We start from the raw sequence: 22,323 nt of genomic DNA, 5'->3' as shown, positions 1-22,323 counted from the left end.
TAAACAGATGCAAGTGCAGTGATGCAAACACTATTGTTTCTCAGTGTAGGCAAAACATGAAAGGTAAAGCTAAAAATGCTTTTTTATGACTACCTTTCATTTGATCTTCTTAGCCCACATGTAATGCCCACAGTATTGCTTAACTTATAAGATATTTACCTCTGATCCATACATGATCAAATTAGAGAATGTGCAAGAATCAGTGACTGTATTATATGGAGAACATGTACAACTCTACTATTAGAAATTTCTCTAGCTGTTACAAATTTCTACACTTTCAGTTCTGCAGACATCTGACCTAAGTTTCAGTGAAATCACTGGGCAAAGAACCAGTTCAGTACTTTCCTTCTCTGTTGGGGGAAAAAAAAAATAATTGGTATATCCCAACTGTGTTTCCTCTTCCTTTGTCAAAGTCAGTCCCATATTATTCAGGAAGAGGGACATCGTGGTTAAGACCAGACATGCTCCAACAGCACCTGATGGACATCTACCATTACATAAAGTAACAAAAAAAATATAAAGTTTTTAATTCAGCAACAAAATTATTTTTTAAAAGTAAACAAATTTCACATAAACCAGAAAATAACAAAGTAAATTAAATACACTTTCTCATATCAAGAGTATATCCAGTTCAAATAGCAAGATTCTTTAGCCAGGCCCCCATGAGACTGTAAGCTGTTTTCACAGGTGTAGAGTAAAACACACATTATAAATAGTATGCAAATAAAACAAGGCCAAGGGAATAATTTATCAGTTGATCAGTGCATTGTTCTGGTGTATAATTGATAAAAGGCAGGACAAAACAGGATATAAAAGCAGCATGAAAGAACTGAAAACCCACTCACATTTTCTTTAAAAAAATGTGGGCGCTCTTGGTTCTCATAGGTGCTGCATCTGTTTCTGCTCATCTGCAGGATCTTTCCTTTGATGGGTAAGAATGGACATCAAGTTTTATATTTGCATGGGGGTTTTTGCACAAGCAAAAGTCTTTCAATTGGCTTACCTGTTTCAAATGCAATCTTTTTCTCCCTTTCCAGGCAGAAGGTGTTTCGTGTGATTCCACGGAATGATGAGCAGGTGGAAATCCTCAATTCCCTTGCCAGCATCATGCAGGTGAAGAACCTGGGGAAGTGGTTATATTGTAGTTGAAAAAAACATTTCTTCTTTCGCTCAACTATCATTTATCTTTTTTCAAAAAATCATATTACTGAATTAAAGACCTAATCTTGATTCAGTTCAAGTCAGCTGAGTGTTTCTTCAGAAGGAATAGGACAAGGTGATAAATCTAAAGCTATACAAATACATTTCAATACCTTCCTAGAAAGTCTGGTTGACCCAGTCTGAATATCAAATAATAAATAAATAAATAAATCTTAAATTTCTTATTCAGTGTGGGGTGGTTTCAAGAATGTATAAGATAAATCATGGAAATTCCAACTTCCAGAACTTTTACCATTACAGGCAAAACATTTTGTTCATGTAAAGAGTATAGAAATTCATACTCCCAACAAATCGAACTTTTCTTTGGCCTCTAGTCTCTCAAGTCATTTTTCCTCTTCTGGCTTTCCTTTAAAGCTTCCTTTCTCTCCAAGCTGCATGTTTCTCACTGACCTTGATGTAGATATATGATGACACGGTGACATGATGAAAAACAATAAAGACAGAAAATGTGTTTTCAATATTTCTCTTCAGCTTTGATGTTGTAAAATAGCTGTTGGTGAAAAAGACACCATTATCTGTAGGATGAAAGGATGGTATTTTTAATGAAGTACAGATGTGGAGAACTATCAGCAACAGGCTAGTATAGTATGCTGGAACAGTATTCTGAAGAAGAACAAACTATTAGAATGGTGTTGCCAATATTAAGAAAATTAATAAGTACCATGTTTGCTTTTAAGTGTGTAGAATAAAGGAATTGTTTGTTTTCTTTTCCTTTTAAGCAAAGATCCCTGAAATACCATTGTTATACAAAGCAATCAGTCAGGAATGATGTAATCCTGAATTCTGGAACAATCACCTTACTTGATGACACATAATTCATGAATAACTAGTGCAAATTCTTTTACACTTCCAGTTAAAATTTAGGTTGATACTTCTGGCAAGCAAGGTCTGATCAGTGTAACAGGATAGAAATGAAATTCAGTATATTAATCACAATCAACATCACCATCACACATAAATCAACCTAAAAATCTCAGCCAGATGTATATATTTATTTGCTTATGTATTCTTTGCCCTTCTTTCAGGTTGACTTTTGGCAGCCAGACTCTGTCACTCTGGTAAGGCCAAAAATGCAAGTTGATTTCCGAGTTGGAGCTGAGAATGCTTTTGAGGTTGAAGAACTTTTGAAGGAAAGTGGAGTGGAGTATCGGTAAGTTTGTTCTCACTACTGTACTTTGAATGGAAGAGGACTAAATCTGGGGAGAATGTGTTTGAGCTTTTCATATTGGTCAACTGATTTTCCTGTCATGAACTCTGTCCCTCCTGTGGGTGCCTCTACTGGGTTCAGCTTTCCTATGACAGTTCAAATGGACTGTAACTACTCTCTGTTGAAGGGATGAGGTGAAATGTTGACAGAGGCAAGATACAGGAAGCAAAGATGCACTACCAGAAATTTCCCTGAGGTGAAATCTTATTGCAGTACAGTGTGGAGGGGACAAGAAAGATTTCCCACTAAAGACAAAATTCACCAGAGGTCTAGAAAGAGCCAGAAAGCACATCAGATGAGTTTGCATGACACTAACAGGGAACTGAAGCCAGAAAATGGTGAGTCCCAAGGATCACCATGAGCAGCTCCCCACTGAGTTCTCTAAGTTCCAGAACAACAGCCAGAGGGCCAGAAAACCCCAACAGGTGACAAAGAGAAGACAGTTGCCAGGTGAAAGGCCAAGCGAGCAGAGAGAACAAATTCCCGGGACAGTCTTGGGCTTTCTCAAGTCACACAGAAGATCCACAGCAAGGATTTCTCCAAAGAGAGAGCTTTTAGTTGTGTATTTACTTAGAAGTAAAAAAGCTCTGAGCTGACCGAATACAACTGCAGCGTAAGTGGAGCGAACAGGGCAAATGGCACATTACACATCACTGAGAACAGAAACATTGTAGTGAGCAGCACTAAGGGAAGAATAAGGAGAATAAGCAGTTGCCTGGTCCTGCTCTTTAGTTCATATCTCTCAGTCACTACATAAGCATTAACTGAGGAAGAGAAACTGACTTTCAGCTGGAGTGGAGCGGGGTTGTTCTGTCTTCGTTTCTCCTTTCACTCCACCTGAGCATTGCAAATTGGCTCTGCCCAGCCTCATTATCAGGCTTTTTTGATGTCTAAAGGATAATCTGTCAACATTATGTACTCAAACAGTGAAAGTCAGTATTATTTGATCAAATTTTTATTATCTCATTTAGCTGAGTGTAGAATTTTTGTCTCTCAGCCCCATTGTTGTTGCTACTAGACCAAACTCCTTCATAGGACACCACACAGTTCTTATGAAACATAACTATTATGATCTGCTAAATCCAAAGGTAACCCATCCTAAATTTACCGGCCACATGTTAATCACGGCTAATTTGGATGCTACTGTGGGAACAGAATCTAAAACCACTCTGGAATAAAATATTTTCAATAGTGCCACAGTGCACATACAGCACAGGAATCCAATTTTAGTGGAATTTCCTCTTTAGCAATGGAGGAGTAACTCTACATGTATTAGCTTTGCTATAATATTAATGAACTTCCTCAGGTCTATGCACAAATCTTTTGATTGCAATAAAGGCCATAAGGTCTGGAAGCCGTCCCTGGCAAACTTGAGTGGGTTGTCCTTGTGACAACCCAAGATGTTATAATTCTTTTGAAGTGCAGCTGCAGTGCCATGACATGTCAATGTAGTTGTTTGCACTGTTTGTTCTGAAGGCTGGTGATGCCTCACAAACTGGCCTCCTGTTCTTCTATCCAAGCCACAAATGATCAAGGACATATCCTAGATGAGTGAGATTTGTAAATGTGTTAAAACAGGCACTGGGAAAACAAGAGGACTTCATTTTTTGATGGCCAAGGTTGAAATATAAGCAAAAGGTTCTCAAGAGTATGCACAATGATGATCTGTGCCTTTGTGTCAGCCCTAGGGAAAGGTGAACAGGAGAGATCCAACCAATCCTGTTGTGATGCTGTGGTTTTCTTGCTATTGTGTGTTCTGTTTAATAGCCCACCTCACATACAATAAAGTAGCTTAGAGGATGGACAATGCCACCTGCAACAGAGCTGTCAAACCACAGCTAAACTTAGGAAGCTTGGTTTGACAGAGAGTTTCATCATGCAAAACATGGGTTTCTGCATGGGATTGAAACATTGCTGCAATCTAACACTCCTCCAATGCCAAAAGTTCAAGAGAGGGCCCTTTTCCTATTAAGGCAGAGGCACCTGGTAACATGAGATCAGCCCAGAGCTCATTTTATAGACAAACTCTATCTTAGCATTGCCGTTTTTCTTAAGCCAAACTTGCCACCCTGGAGTTTTGTTAGTATGGGAGTAAGCAGGCAGGTGTTAACTGGGAGAAGCCCATTGCTCCCTGATCATTCTGGTGGCAAGGTTGAGGTGGGAAGTAGTTTGAAACTTGAACCTGATATATCTTATTTTCTCCCTGCCCACCTTTCACTTCACAATCCATGCGGCCTTCATTCCAAGAACACCTTAAAATGTCTTACTTTCCTGCTAGATTGTTGTATGTTTCTCTTTACACTTTCCATGGTGCCCTATTGCAGAGTTATGATTGACAACCTGCAGGCTGCGCTGGACGCCCAGTTTGACAGCAAATCTCGTGCCACCGGCCACAGCTATGAAAAGTACAACAACTGGGACACGGTACAGTCTAGAATTTTAACTCATTGTCAGCTTGGTACCTTGGCCTCTGTAGTCAAAGTGGCTTTTGTGTGCTTCCTGCCTTCTTCCCTTTTCCTCTTCTGCTCCATCAGTTGGTATGATAATGCCTCCAAACTCTCTTTCCTCTTCTCCTTTATTGCTCATTACTGAGCTAGTTTGTGCAACCCATCCTCCTACACTTATTTCCTCTGCTTCTGCTCCTAGTGTTGCAAAGAACCTCTGGCAGAAATCCAATGACCAGGCTGAGATGCTTCACGACTAATTTCCTCTTTCCTTTTCACTACTTCTCCCATCTCCTCTGCCAAACAACTTGATTCCATTCCCTGCCCCAGTTCTAGGCCTTCATCTCACAGCATAAGTTCTCCTCTGCTTCCTCCTTTTTTCACAGTCATGCTCATTTTTCCTGACCTGTAATCTCGGCCATGTCACTTTTCACATCTGTGCAGTGGCTCCTTGGAAATCTACAAATTCTGTTAAGTATTGGGCCACATTAGATGCTCAGAAGGACTGTCCTGGCTTGAAGTCTGTAAATTAATTAGTCTGGACCTGAGGAACAGAGACTCAATAAATTTAACCTCTTTATTACACAGATAGCTGCTTGGACTGCTGATATTGCTGCTCAGAACCCAGACCTCGTCTCTCGTAGTGTAATTGGGAACACATATGAAGGACGGCCAATGTACCTTCTCAAAGTAAGTGCTTTGATTTCTTCATGCCAGACTTTTCCCTTATTAACCTCTGCGAGTTTATGATGTCTATTAAAACACCAATGGTGCTAACATAATACTGGATATTTTGCAGAAAATCTAATATATTTTGTTTATTACTACTATGATTTTTTCTTTTTTTTTTTTTTTTTTAAGGCACATAATGAATTATTAGAAGTTCAGACTTATAAATTCAATCACACTCCTGAGAGCTATTTGAATGATTATCTACCTTTATGTTCTCTCCATCTGTTGTTTGTAAACCCACTTAGGCTAAAAGGATTTAGAAATGTCAGTCTCTAGCAACTGGAAACATATTTGTTTGTATCTTTGTCATATATAATTTTGAGCTGGTTTTGACTGGGGTAGAGTTATCTTTCTTCTCAGTAGCTGGTATGGGGCTGTTTTGGATTTGTGCTGATTTGGAAACAGTGTTGATAGTTCAGAGATGTTTTAGTTATGATTGAGCAGTGATTACACAGAGCCAAAGCCTTTTCTGCTTCTCACATCACCCCACTAGTGAAGGGGCTGGGGGTGCACAAAATCTGGGAGGGGAAACAGCCAGGACAGGTGACTCCAAATGACCCAAGAGACATCCCATGGATGGGATCATATGGCATCATGCTCAGCAATAAACTAGGGAGAGAGTGGATCAGGGCCACTGCATGAGGACTGACTGGCCAATTGTTTTCATTTACATCACTTTTCTTTCTTGGGGTTTATTTCTCTTTGTTATTTTCCTCCTTCCAATATTATTATTATTATTATTATTATTATTATTATTATTATTATTATTACTATTATTACTATTATTACTATTATTACTATTATTATTATTTCAATTATTAAACTGTTCTTATCTCAGCCCACAAGTTTTCTGTGAGTGAGCTGCTGAGTAGTACTTAGTTGTCAGCTGGGGTTAAACCACAACAATTTTTTTCATAACATTTACAAATTAGTAAGACAATTACTTAAATAAAGGTGAAAGGATAAAGAGTACTTGCCCAAAAATTCATAAGCAATTACAATAACATATCATTCAAACAGACAAGATCAATTTTTAGAAACACCAAAGAAATAAATCAACAGTGCAGAATAATCAAATAATCTGAGGGAAGGTTATCTACATTAATAAGAATGAAATTATTAAGAGTATTGTTCTAGCTTGAATATCACAGTCAGCTACATCTGGGAGAACCTCACAGATTTCCATTTAAACAAGGAATTCTGTATTTGTATAGTTTGACTTCTTAGGTCAGCAAGCTGACTGACTTGTTCTGCATACAATTTATTTTGGTCAAGACTCGGGGTTTTTTTGTTGTTTTTTTTCCTAGGTGGGAAAAAGTGGTCCAAATAAGAAAGCCATCTTTATAGATTGTGGTTTCCATGCAAGAGAGTGGATCAGCCCTGCTTTCTGCCAGTGGTTTGTGAAAGAGGTCAGTAAGCGTAATGATGAAAAAATATTTTACAAAATGCAACTATGTTTAAGAAAATCTTAAGTGAGCAGCAAGAGCTGAGGCCACTGCAGATTGCCTTTTTACCTCCAAATACCTGCGTGCATATCCCTCCTCTCACCTCAGATGGTTAAGGTGTAACTACTGAAACCAGATCTTAGTGTTTGAACCTGTAATCTTTCAACAGTGTAAGACAACCTCAAACGTGTAAGAGGTACTAACAACTACAAGGGCTACTCACACAGTTTGTAAATTCTTTTTTTCATCTGTAGCCAGAGAAAGGTGAGAGAAAAGCAAACAAGTCTGCTAACACTATAAAAATACGTTCTGTACACAGTCATAAAAGAAATAAGGAAATTCAAGGGCACATCAGAGGGCATCTGAATGCACTTCAGAACAGCTGACTTCCTACAGTGTCTGGTGCTGTATTCCTCAAAACCAGCTTTACTCAGTAAGGAGAGAGGGTGGAAACCTACCCTCAGGTCAGCACAGGGGGCACTGACAAAATGCACCCAAGAGAGGAGGAAGAGTATATATGAAGCTCCATAAACTCCATGAAGAGGGAATTGCATATACATCCCTTTGAGCTGCCACTTCAAATTATGCAGAATGTTTTCTAAAATATGAAAGCATATTCAGGAAAGCGGTGCACAGGTAAAATTATCTTCACTTCAGTCTGGAATACTTGATACTTCAGGCCTTGAATTAAACAATTTTATCTCCTTTATCTTTTCATTCTCCTCACCACCAATAGAAAGCAGGTGGGAGTTATATGCTACACAGAGAAGAGTTATATTACACCTCAGTTGGGGGAGATCAATCTATTTAGCAGAACAACTTACTGATTGAATCTCAAATTTTGTAAGAATTTCTGCTTGAAGATTTAAACAAGCAAACATACAAACACAAACCAGAAGCAGCAGCTGGAATTTAAAACCCAAGTGAAGGAAAGCCAAACTACATGAGCAAGCCATGCTGGCAGAGGCACTGGTGGCCAGTATAATCTCAGAGTTATCAGACAGGCATGCGGTTTGTGTAGGGAGCAGTGGAAATTGGAAGTGACATTTCAGTGGAGTCAATGGGAATGTGATTTCATTAGAGCCTAATAAGGCTGCAGACAGTATGTGCTACCATTTCTCTCTCAGCAATTCACGTCACTGCAGCTGTCATTTTCACTGTCTGGTCACTTAATTCATGGGGGTACCTGACACCAGCAGCAGCTGTGCTCAGTGGGCCCAAGTGTGGATAGGCAGAAGTGCTTCAAAAGCCCTGAGCATCATCAGTGGTTCACCTGGGATTGCTTCCAGACATAAAAGTGAAAAAAGCCATAGAGAAAAACATGAGCAAGGTGGATTGTTATATGTATCTCGAAAAAACCCCACCCAAACAACAAAAGAAAAGCATAAAATAAAACAAAACACAGGAAAAGCAATTTCAAGTGATCTGAAACTGCTTTTCTAGATTCTACATCCCACCCTCCCACTTGCTAGTTACAGAACAAAAAATGCCTTTCTCCATTGCATAGTTCCCTGTGTTGTCCTTCATGTCTGTGTAAACAGAACACGGGTGCAACACGCTTAGAGCAAATTTCTGTGATCACTGTATGCACCATCAATGAATCTGTGAACAAGAATACAGAGTCCCAGGCCATGAACAATCAGGATGTACAGGTTTTAGGGCAGGAATTCTTGTGTTCGTTATTCAATGTATGTGTCTGGAAAAGTCCAGGGAAAAATCTGCCTCCCTAGGAGTATATGCATCCACAGTATTACGACTGAAAATGTCTTAGGATGTTATTTGGAAATATTCTCTATAGTTCTGATAGTTGATGAAATTTCTCTGCACAACAGATATAAAAAATGGTAATAATGATTTTTCCTTCTCACATAAATTCAACTCAAACATTTAAGGTGACAGGATGTAGGGATAACATATGGACAGGAACTTTGCTCTGTCTGTAATCAAGAAGCTAGTAGATGGAAATCTCTTTCCAGTGATTTATTATCCTGTTCAAATTCAAAATTGCTTCACCATACAATTTATCTACCAGTATGAGATGAGTTTCTAACAGCAGTGTGGTTTGAGTCGGTGTAAATCCTCTAAGTACATGTAGTAACATAGAGGTGCCATCTCACATGCTGGAGTGACCTGGATAACTTTGCCTACCACATTCATTAATTCCTGATGCAGACCCAGGCCTTTATATATAAACAGGAGATACAGATTTATGAAGACATCATCAGCTTTTTCTACTTTTCTCCAAATAGGGTGTTGAGACCTATGGTAAAGATACTGTTATGACTACACTTCTGGACAACTTGGACTTCTATGTTTTGCCTGTTGTTAACATTGATGGTTATGTTTACACTTGGACAAATGTAAGTACCTTCTTTTTTTTTCAGTGTTGTTGGAAAATCAACTGTTAGAACTCACTCTTAGTTTTCATCTTTTATTCTATTTCAGAACCGCATGTGGAGAAAGACTCGCTCTAAAAATGCCAATAGCTTTTGCTATGGTACAGATCCCAACAGGAATTTTAATGCTGGCTGGTGCAGTAAGTATCTCCTAACAAGAGCTGTAAGAGATTATACAGAAGTGCAACAGCCAATATACTTAATTATGGGTTTCCCCTATCTGATGGTTGGTCCAGCTCTAGCTTGGGTGAAGACCTCCAGTGTAGCATTGTGCAGTAGCTTGTGTTCAATTTTTTGAGCGGTTTTGGGCAAAAAAAAACCAGACTTTGGCTACTAGCATCATCAGTATGGCTACTTCTGTGAACATACTTACGCATATGCACACACATATATACTTACACACATGTATACAAATACATACATGTACACATACATTGCTATGAGTTCAGAACAGAAACCAGAAGAGCTTTCTTTCATGGAGAGGGGTCTCTTCTGAATGGTTTCCACTTGTCCGTTTCTTTAAAGTACCTTAGAAATGGAGGAGATATGCAAGGAGAGAACTGCTAAGTACTGAAGCAAATCAATATCCCAAATCGCTTCCATAATATAGGGCTTTACATCAATACTCATGCTCTTCCAACTATGCACACTCTACAGGGCATATTTATGCAATGCTATGACACGTTTCCCAGTGTCTTAACTAGGCCATGAAATATTCCCTCCTCTGATACAACACGTGTGTCAGATGGATTTCCAAGGCTTATCTACTAAAGTGGTGTTACATGACTCTCCTAACAAGCAACTTGTTCATTAAATGCTCACTAAAATCACCTTTCTTCTCAGCTACTGGGGCCTCAAGTAGTCCTTGTGCTGACACTTACTGTGGCTCTGCACCTGAGTCTGAAAAGGAGACCAAGGCTTTGGCTGATTTTATTCGTGAACATCTTTCTACAATCAAGGCATACTTGACGATTCACTCCTATTCCCAGCTGCTACTGTTTCCTTATTCATATACTTACTCACTGCCATCGGATTACCAGGAACTGGTAAGTCTCTTTGTCATTTTGACTTAAGGAAAAGAATAAGTAAAAATCATCACTTGCTATTTGAGGTCCATTTAACTTCAAGCAGTTTCTTTAACATCTGGAAAGAATCTGTACTGCCAGTTTTTGAAAATGTTTTAGTCTTTCTCAGCAAGAACAAGGGAAACCATGATGGCACAGGATAAACTTAAGGGCCTTATTTAATTCCCACATACACAATGAATTTTCCACAAGGTCAGTTTTGTCTTCCAGTCACGCTGTACACAAATCCACTCTGCTGTGCATCTTCCTGACTCCAGGGGTTGCTGTGTATGTAGCTTTAATATATGACATAGAAATATTATGCCCTGTAAGCCAAGGTAGCAGCTTGATAGATTGTAATAACTATGAAATGCTTCAACTGGTACCATCAACAGCAGGCAAGGATCTCTGTCTTCCTACTGAACCTTAGTTCTCACTGAAGTAAAATGGTAAACTACTGGTAAAGGTTCAGGACAATGAGGCAGCTCTTGTCAAAAATATAATTGAAAACAGTTAGATACAAAACAGATAAAATGTTTCAGTTCTGAGGCCTTTTTCAAGAGGCCTGGATTCAAACACACATTTTATTTGAGAGAGGAGAGGATGAATGTGGGTTTTTTTTAAAGGGCAATGCCTCTTTTATTGATCCTAGAGAAAGGCCACACCCCAATTCCATTTAAGTAAGATAACAAAAGTCTGGAATATATATTTTCTTTATCCTTAAAAACAGATAGAGGGTTTAGAACTATTAAATGTGTATAAAAGCTGCAAACATTTTATCATGGCTAGGCATAAACAACCATGAATAATAAAATGACTTCACTTCTCTGGCATATTAGCAATTAGAAGCTGTTGGCAGGGAAAACAACACAGCAAGACAAAACAAACACATTTTGATTCCCCCTCTTTCCAGTATGATGCCAAAAGTCCAAGGCAACAACACTGTGTGTTGCTTTGCTGTGTAGGTTTGACAGATTTATGACTACTCCCAAATAGATGTCTTGATTCTGAAGCACAAATACAAACTGGGGCCAAGAGTGAAGTTTCTTGTTAGATTTTTTACAGCCTAAAAGAAAAGATAAAGATTTTGGTTTCTTAATTAATATTCCAGGAATTTTTTAATCAGAATTATTCCAGGGAACTATAGTAATTTCTTGTCTTCAGTTTTTACAAAAGCTTCGTATTTCACATGTTGCAGTTTAGTCTAAAGTAATAAAACAGCACTAAACCCTTGAAGCTGCTTTGTTGTCAAGATCACAAAGTTCCCATTTATTAAAAATTTGCATGGCATTCTGCCCCCATTTGTTGAATCAAGAGCAAATGTGATGAAACATAACTAAAAGTACAGTGTGTTTCTCACAGTATTAAATGGAAAAGGCTTACCCTGACAGCTCATTATTAAAACAATCCTTACCAATGAGAAAGAACCTGTGTGTTTTGCTAGGTTTTAACACTTTTATTAAATTAAAGTTTTAGATTGTCAGTGTTCTAGTCTAATACACAGTAAAATTTAATGAATCACCTATACTGAAGTGCTACAATTTTCATCATTTAAAACTCCCCTTTCCTGCCATAGAAGACAATTCTGCTATTACCACAGAGCACAAAATATAAATAGCTCAGGAATGCAGGCCATATATCCCTCTTCAACCATTTGATTTCGCTTTGTATATTAGTCTTTCCAACAGCCCTTTATCCTATATTTTAAATTGGTCACATTGATCCCAGAGGGAGTTCCATTATTTTCCACTACAAAGCAACCACAAATCTCACCACCATGACAAGGTGACCTTATGAGTGTTTTTCACATCTTAATTAAGGGAAATTATTTCCCCTACTGGTGATCCCAACAGAAAGACAGCAGGATCCTAGAGGTGTTTAACTTGTGCAGTATCCGATTTTAACAAGGGAAGACTTCTTGCCAAAAGTCATTTTGGAGAATGAGATCAGAGTATCACCCAATCAACATGGCCTGTAGTTGGGATAATTAAACAGAAAGGGCCTTATGCACTCCAACGTCAGTGAATTAAACAGAAAAACTGACTTCTACAGGCTCTGGGTCAGGTTCAAAAGTGCAGCTTTTCAGGTTAGTTCAAATAACTAAGACAGATTCATTTAAGCTGTGACTAAAGAAATTTAAAATTTTCAGTCAAGAATTGTACTTGCTTGAGATGAGACAGCTCCAAAAAGAGGTATCATTTTATATGTAAATTGCTGTGTTCCATGTCTAAAAGTCCTGTTTAGATTTAGAATTTAGAGAAATGCTGAAGAATGAGAATCTTAACTTTTAATAGATATTGTTTGGGCAAATAAAATAATCATAAATCATTTTGTAAATGAAGAAGCAAAATTTATAGTGCCATTATCTTATCTCAGATGTTATTTTTACTCTGACAGATCTAATAAATTAAAGGAAATATCATTGCAATTTCTTATCTCTTTCAGTGAGCAACTGGACATGTGTTTAAACAAAACCTCGCATGTCTGCTTATCATTAACAACATTTTGTTCCATTGTATTTAACTAAAGGTAGCATAATACCATGGGGCTTATGTTGCATTCCAGTGGCTGAGATATAGAAGGGTGCAAAAATTGAGTAATTTGAGATTGAATACACTAAGTCTGCAGAAGAGAAAGGTCCAGAGAATGCCTGTGCCTGCCTTTCCTGTAGGGGAACTGAACAGCATGTCCTTGGGGCTCAAAGGACTTTTTCTGTTCACAGCCTCAAGAAATCACTAGAAGGCTTAAAACTGTTTTGGTTTCTCAGGTAGAACAGGGCACTTGGAGAACCCCATTGTGCTCCTCTGCCTTGCTACAGCAAATCACAACACCTCAGAGTTACTGTGACTTACTGAGAGCTGAGCATTAGAACTATCCCTCAACCATGCCAGACCTTGGGGTGTAAAACATGATGAAAGTCATGTAGGCCCCTTCCTTCCCATGACTTCCCACTCTTCCCCTTAGATGCAAGAGGATCTCTGAGGTTCCCAATCCCACAGCTCACAAGGATTTTCCCAAAACTTTTCTCCTTTTATTCAGGATTGGTTTTTTTATCCCCCCAACCCCAGTGTTGCACAAAACTTTCACTGTTATCCAAACAGTACTTAAACAACAAAAATAAAAACACCCAAGATAGGAAAAATCTAGGTCAGGAATTTCTTAGAAGTTACACAATATTCTTGTGACGACACCCTGAAAGAAATATGTCCTCCTTTCGGTAAATCACATTTTGTCTGCTTCATAATCCTCTTGGCTCATTCTTTACTATACCCTGGAGTATTACCCTGAACACTTGAATCCCTCTCCTAGAGAGAAGTATTAGCTTTTAACAATTAAAAAACATGCTTGGCAAAAGCAGTATCTCTCCACACTCCAAAAAGATTATTTTCATCTTTATTTTGCTATTCACATTTTTGTCCTCTTGCAATAAAGAACTCTGTATTTAATCACACATTTCATAAACAGTTTAGCCCATATTTTTTAATCAGTTCCTATTCTGGCCTTAGCTTCCCATTAGGTCACCCTATGCTCTCCTCATTTTCAGACAAATCTAGCTTTATCAATTTGTTTGCATTTGAATTGGCTCTGAACTATGGTTTGAGAGAGCAGAGGAACGTGCATCGTGCTCTTCCTTCCTTTTCAGGTTCAATTCCATCTCTCAGTTTAACAAACTCAGCACCAAACACATGTCTGCAGCCAGCTCATACTCATTGTCAGATTAATGTACATGTGTTGTTCATGGGCAGCAGAATATTACCTTCACTTACAACCCAAGATTTCAGCTTGTATTACCTGAATGCATACTGACCCCATTGGTTGCTCTTTCAACTCACCAAATTTCACCTTCCATATTGGGTTGGTCTAGCATCTAATTTCCTCTTGAATGTTTAAATAGGATGTATTAGAAAGTGGAGATATGCCTAGTCTGTGCAGCCTGCAAGAGTGAATTTCAAATATACTGCATGACATTGCAAATATCAGTCAGACTATTTAACCTAATGCCTGTTTGTGAAGTCCTGAATATATTTAAGATATATGAAGACCTGTGGGTAAGGATTTTTGAACAGCAAAAATCCTACTACCTAAGAGACTCAGACATGCCAATGAGGAGTTGCAACCTCTGCTGCTGCTGCATCTGTGCTATTGCACAGATTGTATTATTGTGATTGTTACACCTAAATATTGTTAAAGTCAACTGAGAAGCAAATAAACAGGAAAATGGGCAGCAAAGCAATATTTGAAATTGGCTACACAGCTCCTCTATCGAGTTTGCCACGATAGAACTGTTCTGTACTGGCAGTTTTACAGTTTTGAAAAGGATGTTTCTAGTAGCAGCCTTTTCCAGATAAGTTCATGTGTGAGTCTGGCTGACAGGCAAGAGTCTCCAACATGTGTAGGGCACATACACCTTAACTCAGTCACATTGGAAACCCTCTCACCAGGAACTGATTTCTTAAACACTCTGAGAAACTGTCACAGAGAAATAGGCTTGTAAGCTAAACAGAATAATCCTACTGAAGTCCTCACTGGCTGGATTCCCTGAGCTCTTGGAGCACATGCTTAACCAGGAGCAACAACAGAATAGTGAACTAAATTACACATCATCGTGGACTCTTGAGGAGGGAGTCTGTTTTTATTGGCAAAACAAGAAACTTCAGAAGTTTGGATTCACTTGGCTAAAGCTCACTTTGCAAATACCACATTTTCAGACTTTCATTACAAAGGAAGTTGAGGGTCACTTTACTTAACAAGTAAAGCACACAAGACCAAGGTGAAGTGAAATACAATTTTCCACCTCAGGAAAATCAATTTGCAATCCAGTGAGAGAAGAGAGCAGGAGGCCCAGTCAAGCAGTGAAAAGGCTTCTCCAGACCATTATCAGATTGTGAGGCAAAAGGAGTTGTCCACACAGCAGCTGCATAATCAGCATCCCTGGAGTGTTTCTAAATGGCCACAGTTTGCTGGCAAATCCAGTCTGATGATACAAGAGTAAAATGAGGGAGATGCTCCCATAAAAATTACCTATTAACACACAGAAGATACTTAGCCTGATAATTTATCTTGTTAGTTCAAAACTCCAGATGTGGTGAGAAAGAGAGGCCAGTACCATACCTTTCATTAAAAGCTAATAACTGTAAAAATACGTTTAAAGGCTGTTAATTAGCTAAGATAATGGCAACTAAGAACACAACTCTGCTGTCTCGCTGGCCCACGCACTCTGTACACAAGATCAAGCAGAATATTAGTAATTGCTGTGTAAACACAGATGGGTGATGAGGGAATAAAACGCCTTCTGCTGAAATGACCAGCTCTGCAAGCTCAGCTGTGAGTCAGAAGCTGAAAAGCCATTTCTGTCCCAGCTACAAGGTATTACTCTGGAGTTAAATCTTGGACTTCAGGGCGCCACTTGTTTCTCTGCTACTATAATTCTCAGCAAAATGTTCCTTGCAAGAGAGGGATTCTTAATGGCATAAAACCCCAAGCAAACCACAACAATTCAGTTAAGCCCATTGTGCCAAAAGATGTAGAAAATCACTGAACAGCAAAGAGTACCCTCAGAGGTAAAAAAAGAAAACAATGTTTCTCTGTGCAGGTGTATTCTAAATAATTTACAGGCTTGAAAACCCAAACCACTTTTCAATCTTTAGGAAAATGTTGGCTTTATTTATATACCCCTGCATAAATCTTCATACTATTTCCTTTTTATGGATTGCTTTGAGTAACTGAGCTATTTTACAAAAAAACAAACACAGTTTCCTCATATTTTGTATTTATACTCACAAGTATTTATTTAATAGTTATTATTCCTGCTGTTAGTTTTTTATTATTATTATTATTATTATTATTATTATTATTATTATTATTATTATTAAGAGATGGTACTCTTCCTATAAAGTTGAAATTTTTTTTCTACCTTTAGGTTTTGAACTGTAAGTCTATTAGCAAAGCAAATGGTAGAGAGTCACTTAAAGGAAAAAAAAATACATCAAAACTTTGGATAAAGCTTCATTTCATGCTGAAGTCATAAATGCTCAGTCATGTTTTTCATTTAGAGAGGGTAACTAAAAATACCATCTCCATCTCCAACCTGAAGAGCTTGAGGAAGTTGTTTACAGGGATTCTAGGCTCTTAACAGCTGGAGATCTCAACTGCTCTTTTTACAAATCTCTCTTTTTACAACTTCCCGGCCAATAATAAAAAAATCCCTCAGGTAAAAAGATTTCCTGATATACTTTTTCAGGTATCTGTTCTGATATGATTTAAGGCCATCATTTGGCTGCTGAGTGAAAGGAATGCCCTGGGTGTAACAGCCCCAAAGAGCAGCTCTGCTGTTCTACTGTCCCTATCATGTGGCTTAATACAGAGAGAACAAATACTAATTACCAATGGGTCTGTAGGTACTATCAGACTGGCTTTCCAAATTTTATTTCCACTTTCCATATATTTGAAAAGAGAAAGAATCAGTTTATGTTTAAAAATTCATTTGCTTTTGAGAGAAGATTTGACTCAATCTCAGCTGCTGATTAAATGTGTATATTATAAACAACAGATGGCTGAAGAAAACATGGTATCACTAGCAGATAGTAGTCTCCAACCTCTACAATTCCCTGAACATGTGTTAAAAATTATTGTGGATTTTAGAAAATTCAACTTGTGGAGGGATTAAAAAAAAAAACAAACAACCAACAACAAAAAAACCAACACTGGAGAGAGCTCAGCTACTCCAATTCTTCTGAATCCAAGATTATGAAATGCAAAGCACCAACATTTTTCCTACAATTGCTTGTGTTTGTGCAATTGAGAGGCCAGAAACCAAACCTCACATTCAACTACAGCCAGTGTTATAGGTGGAAGGACAAGCTTCAAGTACACTTTGGTCTGCCTTGTTTAAATATATTTCATGTGCTAAATGACCACAAATTCCTATAGCAAACTCCCATAATTCTAGAATTTTCAAAACCAAACATCTGGGAATGGGGAAACACTTGCAATTCTTCAAAAACACATTGTGATGCTGTTTTGTAGAAGCCTAGAAAGTTCTTTCAGTTAACTCAGATTTTCTAAACTCATTGTCCAATATGACTTTTTGAGTAATTCACAGGAACACTTGAAGCATAAGGATGAACAGAGAATATTTTACAATATATCTTCCACTGGGAAGTAAGCCAGAGTATAACCTACAGAGAAGGAAAGGGCTTGAGGAAATTCCTGGAATAGTAAACCATTCAGCTGTAAGCTATAAAGAAAGATATGGCAACCCATTGCTTATTCTTATACTGAACATCTGCTTTCAAAAATCATTCATATTTATCATCTGTTAGTAATAGTTTTCATGTTTTATTACCAACATGCTGTATAATGAAGAATTGGAAAAGCCACACATTCCAAAGAAAAGTCTGTAATTTTCTTAACGCAAACATACAAAGCTTCGTAGTACTATTGATGGGCCTGATCCAACCCTCACTGAAATCAGTGGGAGTTGAATGAGCCCCTCTGTGCACAGGAAATTAATTGAAATTAATGAGACTACATATGGTTCTAGGGTAATTTATGTCTTTTCTGGCTGTTAATATTTATAAGACTTTAATCTGCTTCCACTTGTGTCACTGTTCAACTTCCCTGACTGAGCCGACTCTACTCTGAATTTATTGTGGCATGAACAGAAGGAAAAGAAAGGCTATTGTATGTTCACAATTTACTGTATCAAGTTATGACTATTCTCTAAGATTCTCTTATTTCTAAATAAGATTCCTTATTTAGTTTTAACCTTGTAGAAGTTTCTTCTAAGTCTAGAAAATGCTGTTACCTATTGTCCCCTTACCTGTACAAACTCGACTGGACTGTACAGCAGCTGCACAGCACTAGAGCAATAAACATACAGCCTGGAATACACTCCATTAAAGCCTGGAGAACAATTTCTTACTGATAAGCTCTTTCCACAACAACAGGACAAGCTGTGCCTTGTCAACTACTGACACCTACTCACATTGAGAGGCTAACAACAGTTTTCAAATGAAAACTTCTTCACCACGGCTTTTTAGTTTATTTAACAATACACTCAGAAAGCTTCTGAAAATCTGCATTTATCATTTTTCTTTTCCTACAGAATTCCATTGCTAGTGCTGCATCCAAACAGCTGGCCAGTTTGTACAATACTAAATATACATACGGTCCAGGAGCTGCAACAATCTGTAAGTACTGGCCTAAATATGCTAACAATCTATATTAAGTGTTACTAAGACTATAAAATGCAGTTTTATAGTGATTCTTGTTTCTTTTCCTAAATAGTCTATTGTACCAAACTACAGGAAAGGGAGGGTATTATTTGTCCAGAAGAAAAAGATGGAGCTGATATCCCAGATCTGCAGCTCTTTACTGTCTGTATGAACCTCAAAAAGCCACCCAGTGAGAGGCTTTTTGCTTCTGATACCAAACCTTTCTAAACACCCCCATGCAACCACACCATTCTCCTGTTCCTTAGACATTGCTCCTGTGGTCTTCTCACAACAGTGACAAGGAGGGAACAGTTTAGCTTGTTTACATTTGCTTCCACACATCAGCTGGAATGAAGCTCATAAATGGCCTAAAATCACAGAAGCTTTTCCATGAGCAGGATAAATCAATCTATTCACCAAATATATCTTTTTATCCATCCTTTCTGCATTTCTGGTTACATGACTTGACTCCAAAGGATTTCACATTCCAATGCATAGCCACTCTTTCACAGTTAATCCTTCTTTCATTTCTTTACCAACAGACCCTGCTGCAGGGGGCTCTGACGACTGGGCTTACGATCAAGGTGTCAAGTACTCTTTCACTTTCGAGCTCCGAGACACCGGCAGATATGGTTTTCTTCTCCCTGAATCTCAGATAAAGCCAACCTGTGAAGAGACTTTACTTGCTGTTAAATATATTGCCAATTATGTCCTTGAGCACCTGTATTAGAATGGAGTTCTAAAAACTATTAAAGAAGGCTTTATTCAAAGATGCCTTCCTTTTTATTCTTCCCTAACAAAACATTTTTATTTCTCTCTACTTAATGTTCTTAGTCATATTCTTAGTCCATCATAGGTCACTAGAACTAGAAGTTTTTCAAGAAAAATTGTAGAAATTCAGGAGAAATAAACCTTTTATTAAGGTAACTGATATAGTCAGGGGGGTCGTAAAACAAAGAGCACAAGAAGATTAATCAACGTAAGGTAAAGGTGACCTTATTAATTAAAATTATCTTTACATATAGGAGATGGGCCAAGCATTAGAGCTTACACAGCCTGAATGCTGACCAGAATGAAAGCAGCCAGGTGATCCATACAAATGCACTTTGACCCAACCATTCATTGCCTTAACGGCAACAGCAGCAAGAAGGTCATATCACATACTTTCAAAATGATGTTAGCTGTGATGTGCTCTCGTGAATTTTCTCAAAACCCACCCTGGATCTGTCCGAATACTGAAAAACAGTTTGGATCTGAGGTCACTACTAGTTTGATCTGAACTCAGTGAAGATTATAATTACAGTTAAAGACCAAGACTTGCTATAAATCATTCAATAAACTACCCTGCATTTAAGGTTCTCACATTCACTACAGTAGCATCTCTCAAAATATTCCCAGAGTTCTGCTACTTCCTGGGGCCCCACATGTTCCTACTGTCATGAGCGGAAGAACCATAAACAGCCATAAAGACTAAGTCATAAATGATAATCATAAATGATTAACTGTTTCTTTCAAAAAAGAAAAGCTGTAAAGAATTATCCTCTCCCAATCAATTTTCTGTACAGGTAATGTGGGTCTGATTGGGTCAGTGAGTGAGAGTGATAAATAGCCACTCGACATCTTTCTCACACAGCTGCAGAAAATGTGTTTGGCATCTATTAATGCTGTTTAGAGCTTGGCTAATATGGGACACACTCTGCAGAATGACAGGGAAAAGCCTTATGTCAACATAGAACCTGGCTGATCTCCCTGCCACTGCTGGAAGCTCTGAGGAGAGATTTCCGCTGTCCATTGATGCTCCTGGGATTAATTCCATTTCTGGTAGGTCTCTACCTAATGCACTCCAAACATGTCCTGAAATACATCCTACAGAGAAAATAGTTCTCCCAAGAAAACCACCAAATTCAAGACCTGGCAAGAACTATGTTCTCCCTATTTGCCCCTTCTCTGTGGAAGGAAACAGGAAGACAAGGTCCAATTTAAAATTACACTTTAATTTATATGTATAAGAAAAAGAAAGACACATATTCGCTAGTCCACTCCAATTAGCCCAGCAGCACTCGGATTAAACTAGTCCTCACACACGACTGATCCATCTGTTTTTGATCACTGGTGAAACTGAACCCATGTGTGAAAGTAGCACGTACCAGTAAAAAGACGTCATTCTGTGTTGCAATAGAAATGGGGGGAAGGATAATCAACATTACTAAAAATAGCACAGGACACATCAGAACATTCTGGCCAAAGCCAAACATGTCACAAAGGGCAGGAAAATAAATTTCTCAGAATATAAAATATTTTGGTTAATTTTAACTAAGTATTAACAACCACCCAGAGACTACATTGACTGTAACTATATTATTTGGGAAGACTTCACAGGCTTTACACCAATTGCAAGGTGAGTCATTGATAGTCAGCACTTAGTGCTGACAAGCTGACAAGTTGACAAGGTGATGTTTGGTCAAAGGTTGGGCTTGATGATCCTGGAGGTCTTTTCCAACTTTAATGATTCTATGATTCTATGATTTAATACTAGGCAGGCTCTTTGTAAGACTGCAGGTAACCAAACACACAGCTACAAATACAGTTGACAGATAGGTCTCAGCACCCAGTAGCTCCAACAGGGTTACAGTTACCCCAGTTAATGTCAACGTGTGACTCCAAGGCAGAATGTGGCACACATTTGGTAGCCCTGACATTCCCAAAGGCAAGTCACAGCAGTGCAGTGATATGCAGCTTTTCCATGCCTTAGCCCAGAAGGCCCCCACTATCACTGCTGGTCAAATTGCACAGATGCAAAGAGCAATCAAATGTGGTATTATCAGCCATGCAGCTTGGAACATAAACCAAAAAATATATGGGAGAAATTTAAGCCAGAAAGGACATTCTAGTAGGTAAGCTGCTAGGGCAGAGACACTGAAAAAAAAACATGGAGAGGAAGCAAAGGTTCATCAACATCAAAAGTCACAACACTTCGAATTTCAGCATCACTTTCAAAAAAACATGGAAAATTCACGTGCAAAACTGATAGACAACATATTTTCAAATTAAAGGCCATGAAACTCCATGCGAACACAAGAAAATACCTTTTTACTGCAGCTCTTCAAACCCTGGAACAGGTTGCCCAGAAGTGTTGTGGAGTCTCCATCCTTGGAGACACTGTCCAAAACTTGACTAGACACAGCCCTGGGCAACCTGCTTTAAGCTTTAGGTGATCCTTCTTTGAGCAGGAGGTTGAACTGGATGGTCTTGAGTGGTCTCATCCACCCTGAACTGTTCTGTCATCCTGTGAAGTTAATCTCTGCCTGATGCAGGTCAACCAAGGACTGAGATGAACAATTTCAGCTTTTCCTGTTTGATTTATACTGCTTCTTTAATTAGATAAATAGAGAAGGAACATTCTGTTTTCTTGATTAAGAATCACACCAAAAAGTTGCCATCTTTTTCACATTTAGCTATTGTTTAGTCAAGTACAATCTAACAGTCAGTTCATTTCAGTGCTCCAAAACTCAAAAGGAATTAAGACCTGATTAAGTGCTTTAAAGACAATGTACTGTCCACGTGCCAGGTCTCACAGGAATGATATCAGAAATACCAG

General features: G+C 38.3%; 1 protein-coding gene across 1 annotated transcript; it reads left to right on the top strand.

The window, feature by feature from the left end:
* The first annotated feature begins 860 nt into the window (after positions 1-860).
* Positions 861-19,477, top strand: CPB1 (carboxypeptidase B1). Its single transcript, XM_029960742.1, has 11 exons — positions 861-931; positions 1,038-1,113; positions 2,247-2,371; positions 4,753-4,852; positions 5,461-5,562; positions 6,912-7,013; positions 9,299-9,409; positions 9,495-9,585; positions 10,289-10,491; positions 18,617-18,701; positions 19,268-19,477. Exons 1-11 carry the CDS (start codon positions 861-863, stop codon positions 19,453-19,455), a joined length of 1,254 nt encoding a protein of 417 aa, XP_029816602.1. The 3' UTR covers positions 19,456-19,477.
* Positions 19,478-22,323: the final 2,846 nt, after the last annotated feature.

The sequence above is a fragment of the Manacus vitellinus genome, unplaced genomic scaffold (assembly GCF_001715985.3).
Source record: "Manacus vitellinus isolate BGI_N305 unplaced genomic scaffold, ASM171598v3 scaffold_29_pilon, whole genome shotgun sequence".
NCBI classification, from domain to species: domain Eukaryota; kingdom Metazoa; phylum Chordata; class Aves; order Passeriformes; family Pipridae; genus Manacus; species Manacus vitellinus.
Note: the sequence above shows the minus strand (reverse complement) of the source record. Positions and strands in the feature narration are given on the sequence as shown.

Bases quoted from the DNA above. Each gene is read 5' to 3' on its own strand.
- CPB1 (XM_029960742.1), top strand. From the start codon at position 861: ATGTGGGCGCTCTTGGTTCTCATAGGTGCTGCATCTGTTTCTGCTCAT. The intron at 7,014-9,298 runs GTCAGTAAGCGT...TTCTCCAAATAG, and splicing joins GCCAGTGGTTTGTGAAAGAG to GGTGTTGAGACCTATGGTAA. The intron at 10,492-18,616 runs GTAAGTCTCTTT...CTTTTCCTACAG, and splicing joins CATCGGATTACCAGGAACTG to AATTCCATTGCTAGTGCTGC.